We start from the raw sequence: 21139 nt of genomic DNA, 5'->3' as shown, positions 1-21139 counted from the left end.
AGTCTAGGTATACCACCTCACCGCTTCCCCCTTACCCACGAGACTTGGTACCCTATCAAAGAAAGCTATCAAGTTGTTTGACATGATTTGTTCTTGACAAATCCATGCTGATTGTTTCTTAAAACCTTATCTTCCAGATGTTTGCACATAGATTCCTCAGTTATTTGCTCCATTAAGTTTATTGACACAGTAGTTAATCTGACTGGTCTGTAGTTTCCTGGGTTGTCCTTATTTCTTTCTTTCTTTCTTTTTTTTTTTTACAGATGGGCACTATATTTGCTCTTTTCTAGTCTTCTGGAACCTCTCCCTTTCAAAGATGATAGCTAGTGACTCAGATACCTCCTCAATCAGCTCTTTGAGAATTCTAGGATGCATTTCATCAGGCCGTGGTGACTTGAAAACATCTAACTTTTCTAAGTAATTTCAACTTCTTTTCCTTTATTAATTTCTGAACCTACTCGATTTCCACTAGCATTTTTCTATGTTAGGTGTTAAATTGCTGCCAATTTTCTTAGTGAAAACCAACACAGAAAAGTCATCATGCACTTCCGACATTTCCAAATGTTCTGTTCTTGTTTTTCCCTCTTAATTGAGCAATAGGCCTACCCTTTTTTCTTGTTACCCTTTAGGCCTTTAGCTAGATTGAGCTCGTTTTGTGCCTTTGCCTTTCTAATTTTGCCCCTGCGTACTTGTGGTGTTTGTTTATATTCATCCTTTGTACTTGGAGCTAGTTTCCACTTTTTATAGGACTCTTTTTTTGATTTTTAAATCATTCAAGATCTCTTGGTAAAGCCAGGGTGGTCTCTTGCCATACTTCCTTTCTATTCTATGCCGCAGAATGGTGTGTTCTGGCATCCTTAATAATGTCTCTCTCAAAAATTGCCAACTGTCTTCAATTGTTTTTCCTTAGTCTTGCTTCACATGGGACCGGGGCAGCCCATGCGTATAGGCCGACTCAGCCATCGCCTAGGGCACCGCCCAATGATGACGTCACGCCATTGAGGGCTGTGGAGGCGGGGGCATCGATTGCACATTCTGTCTGGGGCACCAGCTGCCGGGAGACCGCCTCGGGCCGCCCCTGCATGGGACCTTACCTACCAGCTCCTTCAGTTTACCAACATCTGCCTCCCTGAAATCCATTGTCTCTATTTTGCTTTTCTCCCTTCTACCATTCCCTAGAATCATGAACTCCATGATTTCAGGATCACTTTCACCCAAGCTGCCTTCTTCTTTCAAATTCTCAACCAGCTCCTCCCTATTTGTTAAAATCAAATTTAGAACAGCTTCCTCCCAGTAGCTTTTTCCACTTTCTGAGGTAAAAAATGGTTTCCAATACATTCCAAGAACTTGGAGGATAATCTGTGCCCTGCTATGTTATTTTTCCAACAGATGTCTCGATAATTGAAGTCCCCCATTACCATCAAATCCTGCGCTTTGGATGATTTTGTTGTTTAAAAAAAAAGCCTTTTCCATTTCTTCTTCCAGGTTAGGTGGTCTGTAGTGCACCCCTACCATGACATCACCCTTGTTTTTTTACTCCTTTTAACCTAACCCAGAGAGACTCAACAAGTCTGTCTCCTATTTCCATCTCTACCTCAGTCTAAGCGTATACATTTTTAATATATGAGGCAATACCTCTTCTCTTTTTTCCCTGCCTATCCTTCCTGAGAAAGTTGTACCCTTCTATACCAATATGCCAATCGTGTGTATTATCCCACCAAGTCTCTGTGGGTATGTCTACACTACCCCGCTAGTTCGAACTAGCGGGGATAATGTAGTCATCCGCACTTGCAAATGAAGCCCGGGATTTGAATTTCCCGGGCTTCATTGGCATGAAGCCGGCCGGCGACATTTTTAAATGACGTCTAGTTCGGACTCTGTGCCGTGCAGCTAATTCAAATCCTGGGCTTCATTTGCAAGTGCGGATGACTACATTACCCCCGCTAGTTCGAACTAGCGGGGTAGTGTAGACATACCCTGTGATACCAAACTTATGTCGTAGTTGTGTTTGTTTACTAGCATTTCAAGTTCTTCCTGCTTATTCCCCATACTCCTTGCATTTGTATACAGACAACTAAGATATTGGTTTGATTCCCCACCTCCCAGTTCTGCATTGTTGATGATGACGAATTTGGGTACTGGATCCAAATGCCCCCGTTTTTTTTTGTGTGGGATGATGGGCAGAAGAAATCTGAGCTTGTGCTCTAGTTGGAGTTGCCTCTAGTGTTCATGTCTGAGGGGACTTTTCTACAGAAAGAGGAAAGGAGCAGTCCTGCTGACGTGGCAAGCCTCAGTCTAATTGTAATAAGGTGGAGTTGCCGGGGGGACCGTTGGCTTTCTGCATGCGTCTGTGTTTGGGAACGTGCTGCTTAGCTTGCTGTGCAGGAGGCTGGAACCGTGGGAAGAGGTTTGTGAGAGGTTGATTTGCAGAGATCATCGAGCACGAGGGTGAAGGCGTGTCAAGAGGCATGGCATGTCTCACTGCATTGCTCTCTGTTTCACCTATCTCCCCCACATTCCCTCCTCTCTCGGCTCCCCTGGTGCCTCCCTTTCTTCCCTCCAATGCTACATCTGGCTCTGTCACGCCCGCTCCTCTTCTGTTAAAGGCCTCACCCAGGACTCTGGATCTGAACAGCTCTCGCCTCCAGAGTCCTTAATCTAGGCCCACGCTTTGCTTTCTCTATAATGGGCAGAACTAACACTCCGCCTCCGAAGAGCCCTTAACTCAGGGGTGTGTGGCTTGTCTGAATCCCAAATTTGGCTGCGTGGGCTGATTTCTCGTTTGCTTCTGCCCAAGCCACCTCCTTGGGCTTTGCTCTGCAGTGCGAACCCCTGACACCAGAAGCGGGGGAAGAGGGAGACCGGTGTGCTATAAAAAGGGTGTGGAAAAACTTTAAGCAGATGCAAGGAACAGGAAACTAGATGCGAAACAGACAGTCAGAACTTCAGCCCACCTTCTCTGACAAGGTGTCTGCCCGGGCTTGTTCTCCCATTGGCTGCATCTCTGTTTGAACACACAGCTTCTTCTAAGATACTTTACTGCAGAGCACCATCCGCACAAGGGGCCTGATGTTTCACCCACAGATTTCCCTGCTGCACATGCACAACATCTTTGAATGATTTTTCTTTTCTAATTTTCTTAACCCCTCTGGCCTGATTTCCAGTTTCCCATGACCACCCTGGCTCCGCTGAGGATACTGATATCAGCTGCTTACAGCAGGGCTGGGGAACCTTTTTTGGGTCAGGGGCCACTGACCCACAGAAAAACCAGCCACAAGCGAGAAGCAAAAAGAACCTACCCCGACTGAGAAGATTCCACATTCCCCTCCCACACTAGAGCCCAGGCGGGCCTAGGCTAGTAGATTTGTGTGTGCCAGCCCTATGGGGGGACAGCTGAAGCACCAGAGGAGGCTCCCCAATGCTGGGGGGGAGCGCTAAGCCTGGGAGCTGGGGCAAGCCAGGGGCCACATCCAGCCCCCTGGTTCCTCACCCTGGTTTAAAGTATCTCAGCATAGACCTGGCAGACTGCAGGCCAAATCCAGAACTCCAGGCACTTTTGAATGGGCCTCCAAACCTGGTCATTTACTTAGTATTGTTCATTTTTATTATTTTTCTATGGAGGCTGGACCTGGACTATACCTTGACCCAGGGTGACTGGTGAGGGGGGGCCACTGGTCACATGCCCCCCCTCTCAGCCTGGGGAGGGCTGGAACAGCCTCCTCCTGCCCCAGGCTCAGCCTTTCCCTACCTCTGCTCCACCCCCTCCTGCCCTTGCTCCGCCCCCATCCTGCCTCCTTGAGCGATGTGGCCTGGGGGACTGGCAGGGCAGGGGGTCCGGCACTGGCAGAGGGAGTCTGGTCCTCTGCACTCCTCAGCAGTGGTGAAGGATGAGGAGCAATGTGGCCCCAGCTTGCTCTGCGCTTGCTTTGCGATGCTCCCTTTCCCCTGCTGCTGAGTGCAGAGGGGCTGGACCCCTGCTTGCAAGTCTCCTTGGACCCCCAGGACTCTAGCCCTGCCATCTGTAGGCCAGCACCTTGCCCCTCCCATCCATGGTGTTTGGAGGCGTGTGTTCTCCCCCACCCCCCACACACACATTACCCTGCTTTGACCAAGAAAGCTGGACTTTGACTAAAAATAATTGACTCTCTCTGGCACAGACCCTCCTTCCCACCCAGTCAGGAATGTTTTACAAAGAGAAACCGTCCGATGAAAAGTGGCGCTCAGAGGAGCAACCCTGGGAAGCTGCTCTCCTGGGAATGTGGTTTGCACCACAAAAACAATTGCGCTCCAGCAATTGTGAAATATGGCTGCCACCCAGCTTTATATAACTGCGTTCTTGCCTGGGTGGACAGGAAGAAAAAAGATGACGTCACCCTGTTTGAAGAGGCTGCCTATATTCTAACTGTGCCTAGGCTGTGCCTAGGAATATATGTTCTCAAAGGTCTTGTCTGCACCACCCACGGTGGCTACGTCTACACTGGCCCCTTTTCCGAAAGGGGCATGCTAATTTTAAACCTCAGAATAGGGAAATCCGCGGGGGATTTAAATATCCCCCGCGGGATCTAAATAAAGATGTCCGCCGCTTTTTTCCGGCTTGTAGATAAGCCGGAAAAAAGCGTCTAGACTGGCCCCGATCCTCCGGAATAAAGCCCTATTCCGGAGGATCTCTTATTCCTACTTCAAAGTAGACGTAGCATGTGTTTAGAAATCATGGCAGCCTATGCAAACCATCAGCCCAAAGGACTGGCTTTTCAGAAAGAGATTCTTTTGAGGCACCAGAGCAAGTGGCTAACTCGTTAGAGCCCAGCACATTGGGAACATGTTGCGTACTGAATTCTTGGAAAACATGGCCACAAGGGTCACTGTGGGAGCAACTGGGGGCCAAGCACTTGAACACTTGGCCCTAGCTGCTAGACAACAATCGGCTGTTTTCTATCCCCACAGGTCACAGCCAGGGGCGGTGGGTATCATAGGCAGGGGGAGGCATTGCCTTCCCAAACCGCCAGCCTGGCCCCGCCCAATCTCTGTCCCCAGAATGCCTACGGTAGGCATGTTGGGGACAGAGTATTGCTGCCTCCAAGTGCATGCCCTCTCCGTACTCCAGGGCTGGGGACACTGTGGCCGCATGCTGCCCTCCCTCCCTGTAGTGCTGGGGGAGAGGGGAGGCTGGGGCCACTCGCCGCCCTACCATCCCCTGGTGCTGGGTGGTGGGCTGTTTGGCTCCTGTGGGCGGGGCCTGGGAAAAAGAGGTGGGGCTAAGGACTTGCCTTCCTCCGCCCTACTTTCACCCACCAGCCATGGTCACCGCTATGATGTTTCACAACCATGTGGTGTTAAAGAGGTTTCACGTTGCAGCATGAGCTCTGTCTTCTGGTGTTCAGGATCAGAACCAGCTCACTACCTAAAGCTGTGTTTAAATACAGCAGCCTTCCCCAGCTATGCTCTCCCTTCCCCCTCTCCCCTCCAAGATTTGCATTGATTTGGCTTTCCTGGTGGTAGTCAACAGGTTGCTGCTGGTATTTTAACCATCATGGCTAAACCTGCTCTGAGCAGGCCTACATACCATGGCTTGAAGTGGCCAGGCTGTCTGGGGGCAGATAAAGATCAAATAAGATCTGTTTCCAAGCAACAATAGTACAGAAGAGTATGTTCTTAGACAGAGCGATAACATAACACATGGTGGGCTGCTGTCCCTTTAAAGACCTATGGAAAAAAGTGTGTTTGTTTCCTCTACATGCAGGTGGACAGCCCGTAGGTGGTAGGTGTCTTAGCCTGATGAGTGTGGGCAGTGACTCTGGTTTGCAAGCCAATTGTTAACCTTTATTCAAACATGGTTCCAGCAAAACCGGTTTGAAATCTGGTTTGGCTGGCTGGGATAAGCAGGGCTGCACGCTGTCTGAAAACACAAGTCTGAACTTGTTTCCTGCCAGACCGGTTTTAAATCTAGTTTGACTAATTGGTGTGGACAAACCCCAATTTTAAAAACGTATTTATTAAACAGCCTAACCTATTTGCCAGCCGAACCTGCATCTGAAACTGGTATAGCTGGAATGATTTTGAAACCAAATTAAAAACCCCTGATTTCGTTAGTATTATTATTTTCAAATTACCTTGTTTTTGCTGTACATTTCCAAAGCAACAGGCAAACCCGTGGGAGATTGCTCTGAAGAGGTTACAAAATAAGGCCACCATCCTGAAAGGACAGTTTAGGGCTAGACCAGGCCATAGTTAAATAAGACCCACACACAATGTGAGACATTGGTCAGTGGCTTACGCCTGAGAGGCTGTAGAAGTATTGCTGATGAGAAAGTAGGAAGGTTGCTGGATGAGCCAAGGATTAAAGAGGGACATAGCAGAGGAGGTTTAGCAGCCAGAATTGACATTATGGACTGGATCCATGCATAGTGATCAACCCAGCGTCTAGACACGATAAATCAACGGCCAAGCGTTCTCCCGGCGCTCCACCAAAATGAGAAGAGTAAGCGGAGTCAGAAGTAGAGTGTCAGCTGTTGACTTACCATGGGAAACATGCGGAAAGCAGACCTAAGTACGACCTTCAGCTGTCTTATCTGTGCAGCGGAAGTTGCGTATCTTAGGCCAACGGCCAGCAATAGCATAGACAAGGCCTGCAAAATGGGGACATTGGCTAGTTGGTGAGGAATGGGGAGGAAAAAAACCCAGGCTCACCAACAAAGCTCATGGAAACAATAGGAAGGCCATGATTAGCACCAACTGTGTTACACCTGTAGCTAGCACAGTTCTGATCCTGCAGCGGGTTGAGTTTTTAGCACAAGACCGATTATTAAAGAGAGCTCAATGAAGCCCAGCACAGGAGACGGCTCATGCTCACACTCCATCATCAAGAGAGCTTCCACTGATTTTGAACACTACCTACCCTGCAGCAACAAGTCCTTATCCAAAATGTGGATATTTCCTTTCTCCCAGCCTTTGTCTATGTTGGTGTCATTAGACTGTAAACCCTGACACACAAACTGTCTCTCCTGGGATGCTCTATACCAGAAAAGTTACATTAGTCCATCTGATACAGTTTTACACCCGTATAAGCCCGATTGGGGTTGCAGTTCTAATGGTATAAAGGTGCTTACACTGGTATAGCTCTGCTCTCCAAACTGAAATAAACTATATAGGCACCTTTTATATTGAGACAGCTGTGGCCAGATGGGGCAGGGGTGGGAAGAGAGGAACGGAGGAGATTACTGCTTTCGCTACTACACCAATATGCAACAGAACACTCTAGTACAGCTGCGCCCTTATCCTGTGTGGGTGTTTGGCATTATACTCTCACAAAGCGGGGGAAGGGGGGGTTGAAACTGATGACAGTTGTGGCCTCTGGGTATTGCAGTAATATAAATAACCTCCTCCTGCACTGTCCTTACTCCTGTCTCACTCCCATCCATGTGCTTCTCTAACACGTCACTGATTTAAAAAAATAGTCCTTTAAATGGCATTAATCTCTTGGTTTATTTCAAAGCCTACAAGGACAAATCTGGTTTGCAGCAAGAGATTTGCCTGACTCTGATTGCTCCCCACTCCCCTGAATGAATGAACTGGCATATGGGTGGGGGAGGACCCTGCTGCTATTTTGCTCCATCTTCAGGTTAGCTTGCTGACCCTCAATTGGGTAAAGACTGATAATTCATACCAGTGGACTCCAAACTTTCTTAAGATAGGGAGAGCACCTTTTGGGTTTGTACAAAACTACAGGAGATCCATATTTTTTAAAATAAAATTGTTTTAAACAGAAACAAAATTGTAAAACCTTCTCCCCCCCCCCCCCCCCCGCTTCTGATTTGTGTGTTGCTCTGTGCTGTTACATGCCCACAGTGTTATGCTTCAGAAAGGGCTGCATTTTAGAGGCAGGAAAAGAACATATCTTCTACAAAGGTCTGATTACACACACACACACACACACACACACACACACACACACACACACACACACACGTATGTCTGATTACACACACACACGGTGTCTTGCAGATCTGACTGTGCACAGAACATGTTTTTTTAAACATCTATTCTAAAAAGAAAAATATAAAAATGCTTTTGAATTGTCCCAGCGGGGGCATCTGATCCTCTCTCCTGAGAATGCCAACAGGAGGTGTTAGGGATAATATTGTTGTCTTATGTGATACTTACGCACAAGGAACTTAACTCAATGGAGTATTAACGCTGGAGCTTCTTAAATATCAGTTTAACTCTCTCGTAGCTAATCAAAGCAGAAAAGGCCTGACATTCTTAGGTTGGGCTCCTAGACAATGAACTACTCACTGTTGAAAATGCTTGATTTAATAGAGTTCATAAAGCACATGTATATTCTGGAGCAGTAATTAGGGAAAAGACCAAGCCATCACATTGCCATACAGCAGCTCAAAAATCTACCCATAGTGCACACCACCAGCTACCTCACAGGGATATCTGCTAAGCTTACTTTAATAGAGTATTTGTTGCATCGCTTTGAGACTCACACAGAAAACATTGCTGTATAGTGTATCATATCTAACATCTAAATGCCTTTCTCTATGCAGAGGATTATCATTTATTTGAATTTATGCAAATACGAAAAAAACCCTACCTCTATCCCTATGCTCCTGGCATCTTTGACATTAGTTGGAAATTAATAAACAAAGTTCACGAGTCCAGGGCAAAATAACCCACTACCAACAAGTCCAACAACTCAGGGGAAAAGACTACAGAATTATTAGTACTGAAGATTGGGAAGATTGTATAAAGCAACGGTTCTCAACCAGGGGTCTGTATACCTCTGGGGAATGCGGATGTTTTCCAGGAGTACCTCAACTCATCTAGTTTTACAACCAGACCCACCGCACGGGACAGGGACATGGGGGCAGTTCTGAGGGTTGCCTGGGGAGGGGGCACAGTGCTATCCAGGCAGTGCTGAGCTCTGACTTCCCCAGCCCCATCCCTTCTGGGAGTGCGGAGCCGCCCCCCCCCCTTTCCCTGGCATAAAAAGCAGTAGCAAGAGGAGTACAAATGAAAAATTCATAGAGGCAATGACTTGTTTATATGAGTCTGTTTACTATACACTGGAATGCAAGTACAATATTCAGAGGCCAACTGTGTGACCGTGTGATTATATGGGGGAAAGAGAAAATCTGACATTTTTTCAGTAGCAGGGTGCCGTGCCACATCTGTTTTTTTATGCCTGAGAGTTTTAAAGTGAGGCAAAACTTGGGGGGGTGGGGGGGAAGACAAATGGGACTCCAGAAAGGGCCACAGCAGCCTGGAAAGATGAGAGTCGCTGGCAGCAAGGGTTTCATAACAATGCCCAGGCATGCCACGAGCCATTCTTTGCCTTCCTCCTGCAGCCCCCCCAGCAGGACCCTAAAAATAGCCTTGCTAGAGCTCCCCCCAGCCCAGCTGCTATTGTCAGGCTCGCAGCGAGCCTGACTTTCCCAGCACTTACGTCACTGCTTCCACCCCGCTGAGGTCACCCTCATTAGCATACCAAAGCAGAGCCCCGGCCAATCAGAGGCCCTGCCGCTGCTGACGTCTGTCGGGGAAAGGGGTATTAAGGCTCCGGCTGCGCTGTCTCCGCTCACAAACAAGCGCCCAGCCACCGGCGAAGCCACCCCCTGCCCCTCCCGCACCAGAGCCTTAAAGGGGCCGCGCCGCCCTCTCTGAGCCAAGCCATGAGCCAGCGGTGGAGCGGGAGCAGCAGCTGCAGCAGCCGGGCGGACATGGTGCCCGAGATCGCCGCCGCCGTGGGCTTCGTGTCCAGCCTGCTCCGGACCCGGGGCTGTGTCAGCGAGCACCAGCTGCAGGTCTTCAGCGGGGCCCTGCAGGGGGCGCTCACAGGTGAGAGGGGGTGCAGGCAGGGCATCCCCGAGGGAGATTGGGGGGGCACCCCATTTGGTTTGGGGCTCCCCTCTTGTGAGCTAGTCTGTGTTGGGGGCGCTCATAGGTGTGGGCTGACAGGCACACTGCGCCCATGGGGAGAAAGTGGGGGCGCCTAATTTTAGGCTGCCCCCCTTGTGTCCTAGAGGGGTGGGGGCTTACCCAGCTTATCCCCACTCTTACACTAGGAGCTTTTAGGGCTCTTCCCCCCCCCCCCCCCCCATGTTTAAGTGCCACGTAAGTCTGGTGCTGTAGGAATTTAATGGCCATTTGGTTCTTCACCCCCTCCTTCCTTTTCCTTCTCCCTCCAGCCTGAGTGAGGGCAGTGACGACTACTGCTAAGTCTTTTGGAGTGAAATTAACTAGTGTCCTGAACCACAACAGTTAAACACCTCTGTTCCACCAGTGCTGTCCCCTTGACACAAGCAGAGCCCCGTTAACACAAAACACGCTCTCCCCACCCTCTCCTTGTCCTTTATAACCTAAGACAGTTCTTTGGGTAGGTGGTGGGAGGGGGAGCTTTCTATCAGGCGAAGGCAGGTCCGGAAGCGGCTCCTTGTTTGGGTGGAACTGGGGTGAGGGGAGCAGATGGAAGAGTCTTGATCTTTCTGGGCTGCTGGGCCTGGGAGTTGTTGCCCCTTTGTTTCAGAAATTGGTGTCCAGGGTCTGGTTTAACTGTGTTGGATTTGCTGCGGAGCCCATTAAACAGGAAGTGTCCCTTTGACTTCAGTGGGATTTAGATCAGGCCAGCTTTGTGCGGCATGGAGAAGTAGTTTCCTCGCTTAGTTCCTAAGCGCAGATCCCTTATTTCCAGTTGAACATGCATGTGTCTTCCACTTGTTACTAGTCACCCCCTGGAGAAGTTGGTTCCTTTCTGACCTCTGTTCCACACTCCGATTGTTGGTTTGTTTGGGGTTGATCAAAAGTAAATTCATGACGCTAATTGTGGAGGATGCTATTGCTCATGTACCCTGGTGTTTGAATTCGGTAATACTACCCAAGCCCTGACAAACTCTGCATGCAAATAAGTGGGGCAGGCAGTTGCTGCACTGCCACATAATCACAAATTGGGGAACGGAAAATATCTAGGTCCCATCCATGTAGCAGCATTCTTTAGAGTGTTGGAGCAGACTGACAGGACTGGTATCTGAAAACTCCAGTCATCTGAAGAAGTGGGCTGTACCAATGAAAGCTCATGATCCCATCTACATGTTTTGTTAGTCTATGAAGTGCTACCAGGCTATTTGTTGTTTAAGTTCATCCTGTACATGTACAGACTAACTTGGCTACTCCCATGAAGCTTCAGGACTGGTATAGTTAAGGTCAAAACAGCTCCTTCTGCTGATGCTCAAGGAATGCTAGATATAATTGTAAGACCTGACAGCTCATGTATGAACAAGAGAAGTACTTAAGGAGGGTCTCTCCCTGGTTTATTTTTTTGGGGGTGGGGGGGAAGTACCCTATAGGAAGGATGCTCTGCAAGTATTCCTTGTTGTCCACTGAATTTCAGCAGGGTGTGCATGTCCACTTACAAGCGTCTTCTCTCCTTGCAGAGCATTACAAACATCACTGGTTTCCCGAGAAACCCTTCAAAGGCTCTGGGTATCGCTGCATTCGAATCAATCACAAAATGGACCCCATTATCAGCAAAGCTGCTAGTCAGATCGGACTCAGCCTCCAGCAGCTGTATCAGCTCCTGCCCAGTGAGCTCACGCTCTGGGTGGACCCGTACGAGGTGTCTTACCGGATCGGTGAGGATGGCTCCATCTGTGTGTTGTACGAAGCGGCAGCACCTGTGAGCGCCTATGGGATGCTCACCTGTAAAAACCAGATGATGTTGGGTCGCACGAGCCCTTCCAAAAGCTACATGATGACTGTCTCCAGCTAAATGTGCCTGGTCTGACCCTGCTAGGACACGGGCTACTGAATACCTCACTGGAGGATCTATTTTTAAATGAAGAGCTATTTATATTTTTTAAAAAAAGCAAGAAAATCCCAAATGAAATTTAAATATCAGACACTGCTCTGTAAGGAAGCAGTGTTAGGTGCCTTTTTCTTTTTTAAAGCTGTTGCAAGCTTATGAGTTTTTATTATGAAGCCAATATCTACCTAAATGGTATTGAATGACAATTTGGGTGGATGGAAGGCTTGCTTCTCTGGGCAGCTTGGGGTGGAGGAACTGAAGTGGTTAGGAGGAAATACTGCATTTTTTTTAAAGAGTATTTTAAACTATGGAGTAAGCGCTGAGCAACTGTGAATGAAAAGGCTAGAATACTTAGTGTGGGGGGCTTTGAAAAATAATATAAGCCAGGGGTGGGGAACCTTTTTTGGGTCAGGGATTGCTGATCCAAAGAAAAATCACTCGGGGGCTGCATGCAGGAGGAGAGGGGGAAAAAACCCCTTCACTGAAGTGGCACCTGACTGAGAAGGAGAAATTCCCCTTGCACACCAGAGACTTGGGTGGCCCAGGCTAATAGATTTTGTGTGCTCCAGCTCTGCGGAGGGACGGCGGGGGGGCTGGAGCATGAGCGTGGGCTTCCCAATGCCGAGGGGAGCCCTGAGTCTCAGGGGGCGGATCCAGCCTCTGGGCCTTAGGTTCCCCGCCCCTGATAAAAAATGACTCCACTGAGTAGACTGGAGTGTCAAGACCCCTTAAAAGCCCATTCTAGCCTTGATTGTTTATTTTAAAAAATTGCCTACTCTCTTACACTGATAAGAGGCTGTAATTTCATCACCCCTCCCTCCATTTCCCCCTAGACAAGCCTAAGCAATTTGTGGCCTAAGTTCCTTGATCCTTCAGCATTCAGGGTTGGGCCCTTAAACTGTTTGGTAGTTCCCAACACACATTTGTAATGTGCCCAAGTGCCAGACCAATGTGAATTGATCTACCTGCTGGGGAACGCTTCCCTTGGACTTTCTCATTCACTGCCTTTTCTACTAATCAAGCTCCTGACAATGCTGCCAGTGGCCCTTTAAGAGGTAATTAAAAACACAAGGCACTTAAAACTCTATTTTTAATGAAACTTTCTCAGATGAGTTTCAAAGCACATTGGGGTTTTTTTGCCTTACTGTTTTGAACTGGCAAGGGACTTGCCTAACCAGAGCTATTCCTTCTCCGCCTTTTCTGAATCAAGTTCTCAAATACTGTGCAATATATTTCTGAATCTTGGGCACTGTGTAGGAGGAAGGGGATTCCTCTTTGCTACAGTTTTTACCAGCTTTTGAACTGCTGAACTGGAAAACTTCCCTTCATCCTCAGCATATCCTTTAAAGATGCCTGTTGGCCGGTGCATCTCCCACCTCACAGCATAATAGTCCCCAAAAAGATCTGACTTGTAAGGCGGAAGTTGCCTCTCTCCAGTTGTACGTGCTTGGTCAGCAAAGCAGAAGTTACAGTGAAGCACACAAGAGTATCTTATGATCTGACCAAGAGCCTAATTGTGCAATATTTTGTATCACAATGAAAGGAAATACGTAGGCGCTTCTGCACTGTAAATTTCCCTTCCAAGGAAAGTCTTGGTTCACAGTGCTGTGTGGGATCCTCTTTTATCTGGTGTCTTGATGAAAACCTACAAATGAGAACTAAAAAGTTTCCAGAACAAACCGTTTCCTTTTCTGCACTCCTGTATTTGGAATTTCCCACACGGTGGTACTTGGTTAGTTTACCAATTTGGTGTGGTGAAAGCAAATCTTACACCTCACTCCTTCCCTCCTACTAAAAGAGTGCTTTTGAAAAAATACAAATTTCTACACTACCATTGTTCTAATCATGCCCCTTTCTTAAAAGGGGTGGGGGAAAAAATCCTACCAAATTTCATGCTATTAACTCCATGCCAGGGACAAGTATTAAGTTGCGTTTGCTTTGAAACCAACCAAATTCAGACAACATTTTTTTTTTTGTAGCTTGTTACCTGTAAAAGCTGTGAATTGAAGTGTGCTCTCTGTTGCCTTCTTGTGCCTGTTGCAGAGCTGAATTGTATTTTAGGAATGTCTGTTGGGTTTTCTCCTCTTTCATTGTTTTAAACGGAGCTGGACTGTTGAGCGGGACCTGCTTTGTAGTTGGCGAAACCGGTAGGAAGTTTGTAAGCTTTTTTTTGGGGAAGGGGAGGGAATAATACTAATTGTACAGTAGTGTTTTTATATACAATGTACAGATACACTGACAAATGTACACTTGTTTTGTTACTTTAATAAAAATGTAGCAATTTAAAAGAACGGCTTTGTGCTGAGAATCTCCTCTGTGCTGGTGGATTGTGTGTAAAAGGGTGCGAACGGTCCCACACTCAATGGACAGGACTCAGTTTAAAAAAAAATCTCCTAGGAAAAAGAACTGGGGCTGGCTCAGAGCCTTTTGAAATCAGTGAAAAGAGATCAGTGAGGTTTAAATCACTTGACACAACAGTGGCACCTGGGGATCCTTCCATGGCTGGAGGGTAGTGAAGAACATAGAGGTGGCATAGCTTCCTGAACCTCTGGGGTGATGCTTCCCCATGGATTTAAAAACATGGAGTTCTCTAATAAGAGTCCTATTAGATCTGTCACTCTGCCACTGTGGAATGTCTAATGCTGGCCCTGTATTAGTATTGCTGAGGAGGACCCCAAACCACATGGTGCCTACAAAGCACCTGGCCAATCACAAGGAAACATCTGATAACGCCAGTATCCCCGAAGCTTGCTGTCCTGTTTCCAAATGGCCATTCCAGTAGGCTCTTTTTCCTGACAGAAGTCCTAGAGAGTCCTTCTGGCTCTGCAGCACTCATAAAAATGGCAGCTAGAGTTGACTCATAAGGGCCTACAGTGAATCTACCTGGATCTGACTTCTCTCCCATGTATATGGCCAATGCATTATACTAGGAGGTGACTTCTTCCATGCATGCTTCTCCAGGAATGGCTCCCACAAAGGACTGTAAACATGGAATTAGGGTGGAGAGTCAAGCAGTATTTAAAATTGCCCGTTTCAGGACTGAATTTGAAGCCCTTTGAAATCAACTGAGACATTCCTGTTGACTTTGATCTCAAACCCACTGACATCTCTAACATGAATGAGCTCTGGTTAGTTACTTGTCGTGTAGTAACACTGAGGACTACACCCCATTGTGTCAGGCGCTGTGCAAACAGACCAAAAGCTGGTTGATGCCCTATAGATAAGAACAACAATACTGGGTCAGCCCAAGGTTCATCTAGCCCAGTGTTCTGACAGTGGCCAATGCCAAGTGCCCCAGAGGGAATGAACAGTGATCATCAAGTGATCCCTTCCCTTCAGTTTCACCTGAAGAAGTGGGTTGTACCCACAAAAGCTCATGATACTGTCTACATTTTTTGTTAGTCTCTAAGGTGCTGCAGGACTATTCCTTGTTTGTAGTTTGATTCCCTTCCCTGTCACCCATTTCCTGCCTCTGACAAACTGAGGATAGGGACACCATTCCTACGCACCCTGACTAATAACCATTGATGGACCTAACCTCCATAAATGTATTTAGCTCTATTTTGAACCCGGTTAAAGTCCTGGTCTTTACAACATCCTCTAGCAAGGAGTTCCACGGGTTGTGCACTGCATGAAGAAATTCTTCCTCTTCTTTGTTTTAAACCTGCTACCTATTCATTTCATGAGGTGACCCACCCCAGTTCTAGTGCTACCTTAAAATCTAAGGTAATAACAGAAGACCAATGCACAATGGCACCTGTCTTAGATGTGTAATTAAGGCTCCCAGAAGCAAAGATAGAGGTACAGAGGTGGTAAAAACCAAAATGGGAAGAGTCCTCTTTAAGGAGACAATTTCTGTATCATGGATGCAAAGTGTTAGGTCAGCATAGGTGCTGTGTCAAACACTCCTTCGATTGAAAGTCACCCCTCAGTAAATACTCCTGCACTGTCTACCCATTAGGCACTGCCATAGTTCTGATGCTGTAATCCTGGAGGCTAGGCCCGGACTAGAATGGTGCTGCATTGTCTGTAGGCACTGTGCCTTCCTGACCAACAGTTGCTATGTCAGTGGAAGAATTCCTCCGTCAATCGGACTGTGGCTAAGCCTACACTGGCACGTCACAGGGATGTAACTTTATGGCTCAGGGGTGTGAAAAAACACCCCGCTGAGCACAGCAAGTGGCAGGGCTGTAAGGCGCCTGTGTGAACCAGGCTACAGCGCTGGGGCCACACTGTTGGCAGCTCCCCTCCCCTTGTGATGCTTTCTCCCAGCAGTGTAGACAAAACCTGTGTCTACACTGGGGGTTAGGTGGGCATAGGTAGGGGGCACACAAGTGTGAAGTTTTCACATGCACCCCCTCCCACCCTGGCCAAGTGCTGCAGCTATATTGATGTAAGTTTAAGTGTAGGCCAGCCTGTTAGTTGCCCACTGCTTATTAAACAGGGTTTTTAGAAAGGAATGACTGCCCTAATCTGTCGCTGATTACCTAAGAGTATGTAGGTTCTATTTAGAGCCATATATCCGCCCTCCTAATGGCCTGACTACATTCATCACCATGAGACAAGGTTGTACTCGGATCAACCCTTTCAGGTGACCTTGTGACTCACTCCATTTTATGTGGTAACCGAGCTAAAAATACGGCATCGCCCTACAGAGTGCTGGGAAGCAGTGAATGATACGTGGACAGCAACCCGGCCCCACCTGTGAACACTTGCTCTTTAATAAGACAGTACATTAAAATAATTGTGTTTGCTTTGTAGTTCTCCCTCTGGCAGAGTCATTAAAATTGGGGCTATGGAGAGGCTGGAGTCTGACCATTTGAACCGAGCTTAGGCATAGGTGAACTGTGTATCATTCAGCTCTCTGGCCTCAGGAAAGCATTTTGGTCCCATGATGACACCATGTCCTATACCGCGCTTTCCACCGGGAGATCTCAAGGCTCTTGACAAAACTGGCTGGTATTATTACCCCCATTTTGCAGATGGGGAAACAAAGGTACAGAGAAGGGAAGTAAGTTTTGCAGGGTCACCTAGCAAACCTGAGGCAGAGCTGGGAATTAACACAGATCTCTCTACCTGCGCCAAACCTGTCTCTGGGTTTTACCCACAAACACTCATGACCTAAAATATTTGATAGTTTCTAAGGTGCCACGGGACTGCTGATTGTTTTTACAGTTACCGACTAACATGGCTACCTACCCCTCTGAGACTTCCCTCGTTAACGGAAATCTGTCATGTCCCAAGCATAGGGCGTTGTACTGAGAGCTGGGAAACTTGAATTCATTTAGGTGATGGAACAGCTGTGTACCTCTCTTTACCCTTCTACTAGGGCATACAACTCACCTTTGTTGTGTCTATGGATGAAAAGCAGCATGTAAGTGCTAACTGAAAGTGTGGGTTTACATATAGGTCTCAGTCCCCCCAGGCATGAAGTTGTTTTAGATTAAGAATCTAAATTCAGGTTGAACCTCTCTAGTCCAGCACCCTTGGGACTTGACTGATGCTGATCCAGAGAATTTGCCAAAACATGGAAGGCCAATATTGTCTAGCAGCGTTATCAACTCTTCCACTGCTTACTGGGCTCTTCGAATACACTGGGGGTAAATTAGAGCTAAATAATAGCACAGAACACAGAGAGCCAGGACAGGTGGTTGTAAACAAACTTTATGGGACCACAGGAAACTTGGCCATACCCTGATAAGTGGACATCCAGATAACTAAAATCATGCCAGACCATGGATGTTGCCAAACTAGAGAGGTTCAACCTATATTCTTTTTCCATTGACCGCATTGAGAGATTTTTGAAGTTAGGAAGACAGACACAAAATGGACTGAGAAGAGACTTTTGCCCATTTTAGAGCAGAGGTTTGACAAACTAAAGCTATTGTGGAGGACTTCCTGTTTTTGTGGTTGTTCAAGTCTGGTCTAGAGATACAAACCACATCCAAACAGGCAATATAGCTCCATCAGGTAAGGAGAAAAGAGCTGGCAGGAGCTGCGCTGAGTCTCTCTCAGCTGGAACAGTACTTTGTGCTCATCTTACAGTGGCACCAACAGGGCTTGGTAAGCGGTTTGCTCCTCCCCTGCCAGATGGAAGCAGACTGTGTAAAAGATCTTAAGTAAATAATAAAGGCACCGTTTAATCAGGGTAATCTCTTCCCTGCAGAAATCTGGACTTTGTTTTTACAGAAGATTTTGGGGGTGAGTGATATTGTGAATCTATAATAAAGCATCCACAGAGTCAATTTTGCCTTTTTTGTACAGAGTGATTTTTCATAAGAACTTAAGAATGGCCATACTGGAGCAGACCAGAGATCCATTTAACCCAGTATCCTATCTTCTGACAAGTGTCCCAAAGGGAATGAACAGAACAGGGAATAATCAAGTGATCCATCCCCTATCACGCATTCCCAGCTTTTGACAAACAGAAACTAGGGATGCCATTCCTGCCCATCCTGGCTAAAAGCCATTGACAGACCTATCTCCCATGCATTTGTCTAGCTCTTTTTTGAACCCTGTTATAGTCTTGGACTTCACAATATCCTCTAGCAAGGAGTTCCACAGGTTGACTGTGTGTTGTGTGAAGACATATTTCTTTTTATTTGTTTTAAACCTGCTACGTATTAATATCATTTGGTGACCCTTAGTTCTTGTGCTGTGGGAAGGAGTAAACAACTCTTATTTTTTCACTTTTTCCACACCAGTCATGATTTTATAGACCTGTCATATTCCCTCTTTTCCAAGCTGACAAGTCCCAGTCTTATTTATATCTCCTTGTATGGCAGCTGTTCCATGCCCCTAATAATTTTTGCTGTCCTTTTCTGAACTTTATCCAAGATATCTTTTGAGAGAAGACGTGACCACTTCTGCATGCAAGTTGTGGGTGTACCATGGATTTATACAGAGGCAATAAGATATGCTCATTCTGTATCTGTTTCTTTATGAATCCTAAAATTCTCTTTGCTTTTTTCACTGTTGCTATACATTGAGTGGATATTTGCAGAGAACTATCCACAATGACTCCAAGTGGTAACAGCTAATGTAGTCCCTGACGTTGCAATATGCATTACTTTGCATGTATCAACTTTAAAATTCATCTGCCATTTTATTGTCCAGTCACCCAGTTTTATGAGATTCTTTTGAAGCTCTTCCCAGTCTGCTCTGTACTTAACTATCTTGACTAACAATGGTTCATGCCCGCCTCTGTGTTGATATCTGAGAGCTAAGCCCTTTGTCCTATAAATTGGCTGTAAACTTCTTCCTCCAATGAGAGAGGCCGGTTCATAACTCCTGCTACGGATAGATGTTGATGATCTCCTAGCATCTCCCAGCTCAGCAGAGAGGCCGGGAAGCCTTTCAGAGCAAATTCATGGCCCAAAGATAGAGCAGCTTTCTGGGGGTGAGCTCCACGTAGGAGTTACTGTATTGCTGAAATGCAGCCATCTCTGGTGTGGAGGACAGCAGCTAGCACACAACAAGGAAGATAAAGCTAGCATACGAAAGCACAGGGATAGATTTCTTTCTCGCTCTCACTCCTATAATTAGTTTTTAATGTCCATGCAAAGTAGAAAGGACAGCAGATTTTCGGGCTTTATCCATATCTGTCTATTTCTGTGGTTCCCATGACTTATTTGTACTATAGAAGCAACTTGTAGCTGTGTTCAGTATCTCTTTGCCCGAACACACTGACTGCATGATGCACAGTATCTGAGCATCTCGCAAAATGTTAATGAGTTTATTCCCATAAATTCCTTAATGAGGAAGGGAACTAACTTCTGTGCCTCAATTCCCCATCTGTGAATGGGGATAAGTGACTTGCCCAAGGTCACCCAGAGGCAGCTTGTGGCAAAGCACAGAGCTAAACATAGATCTCTCAAGTCCCCAGTCCAGGGCCTTAACCACAAAACTATCTTTCCTCCACTGCTTTGTGCCTTTGCAGAGATGAAGGGACCCTGTTGGACTATGAATGCCAAGAGTGAAAGGACTGCAGACTTGGCTTTTTTGGGAGAGGAGTGAGTGTGTGTGTGTGTGTGTGTGTGTGTGTGTGTTCTGGCTTGGTCTTAGCGAGCATGTTTGGGCTGAGAATGCTTCGCCATTGTTGTTGGGGGTTTAATCCTCGCAGGCAGGCTGCTGGGGAAGGCTTCAGCTGTTTTGTTTTGTTTTGTTTTTTTCCCTCCAGCAGCTGGTGGGGACAGAAGCGAAACTAAGCTGCCCTCGCAGGGCTGTTTCCCGGAGAAGGCCCTCAGCCTCCAGGTGTTTCCTGCACTGTCTTTGTTTTCTGATTGGGCCTGTGGGGGCAGGGAGCACTCTATTTTGGCGCTGCCGGGGCCAATCAGGCAGTTGCGTGGGTGAAGCTGTGAGCTCTTGTATCTGGGGAGACGTGGCTGCAGGCCTGAAGCTGAATTGCAACACCTGCCTCCCCGAGCCATGGAGGCGGAGAGGGAAGGAAGCCGGGTGCAGGCTCAGACCATCTCGTTTGCCTCAAGAATGGGTGGCGCTTTACCAAGCAGCTCCTGGGTCCTAACAGGGCACGATGAGTCATACTACATATCTTATCTCCTAGCAGAATCCCGTGTGTATGGGCGTACCTTTGTGCGGGTGGGCGAAGTGGCTGTCTGCACTGATGGAGCCTCCTCCCACCATGTCGGCCGCTCTGGGGCACATGGCAGCTTTGCCAAGCTCCCGTAAGAGGTGCCTGGAAACAGGGCAAATGTTCAGGATGGTGAAGGACTGTCGTAGTCGTCGAGTTCAAGGTGGAAAGGGATCAGCTACTGTGCCCCCCTGAACATCACAGACTACCAGGTCATTCCCATATATATAAATAGTGCTGGTGTAACGCCAACAGGCAGACCCGAACCTGGGACCTCTGGAGCTTAGGGCATGAGCCTCTACAACTTGAGCTAAATTGCAGCAAGGGAAGTTGAAGTTGGACAATCAGAAAAACTTCCTAACTTTCAGGGTGGTGAAACACTGGAATAAATTGCCTAGGGAGGTTGTGGAATCTCCATCACTGGAGATATTTAAGAGCAGGTTAGACAGACACCCATCAGGGATGGTCTAGATGGTGCAGGGTCCTGCCATGAGGGCAGGGGACTGGACTTGATGACTTCTCGAGGTCCCTTCCAGTTCTAGTATTCTATGATTCCATGAAAAGTGAGCTGGCTCTCAGCTAAGGCTGTTGAGCACAGTCATTCTCTCTCTGTAAGTGGTCTTAGTACCACTACGTGGGGCAGTGAACCCCACCCAGTTGGTATATGGATTACGCTGGATTTCCCTGGTTTCCTTGAGAGGGTGCAAATTGACATTCCCCATAACCAGTGTTCCCTCTAAGAAGAG

The 21139-nt window shown here is 47.3% G+C and overlaps 1 protein-coding gene across 1 annotated transcript; it reads left to right on the top strand.

The window, feature by feature from the left end:
• The first annotated feature begins 9574 nt into the window (after positions 1 to 9574).
• On the top strand, positions 9575 to 14094 carry BTG2 (BTG anti-proliferation factor 2). Its single transcript, XM_006133111.5, has 2 exons — positions 9575 to 9840; positions 11433 to 14094. The coding sequence occupies exons 1-2, from the start codon at positions 9675 to 9677 to the stop codon at positions 11765 to 11767; spliced, it is 501 nt and encodes a 166-aa protein (XP_006133173.1). The 5' UTR covers positions 9575 to 9674; the 3' UTR covers positions 11768 to 14094.
• Positions 14095 to 21139: the final 7045 nt, after the last annotated feature.

This window comes from Pelodiscus sinensis, chromosome 27 (assembly GCF_052426305.1).
Source record: "Pelodiscus sinensis isolate ZL-2025 chromosome 27, ASM5242630v1, whole genome shotgun sequence".
Taxonomy (NCBI): Eukaryota; Metazoa; Chordata; order Testudines; family Trionychidae; genus Pelodiscus; species Pelodiscus sinensis.
This window is presented reverse-complemented; position numbering and strand designations above follow the sequence as displayed.

Coding starts and splice junctions, on each gene's coding strand:
- BTG2 (XM_006133111.5), top strand. CDS start 9,675: ATGAGCCAGCGGTGGAGCGGGAGCAGCAGCTGCAGCAGCCGGGCGGAC. Junction 9,841..11,432: donor CCTGCAGGGGGCGCTCACAG/GTGAGAGGGGGT, acceptor CTCTCCTTGCAG/AGCATTACAAACATCACTGG.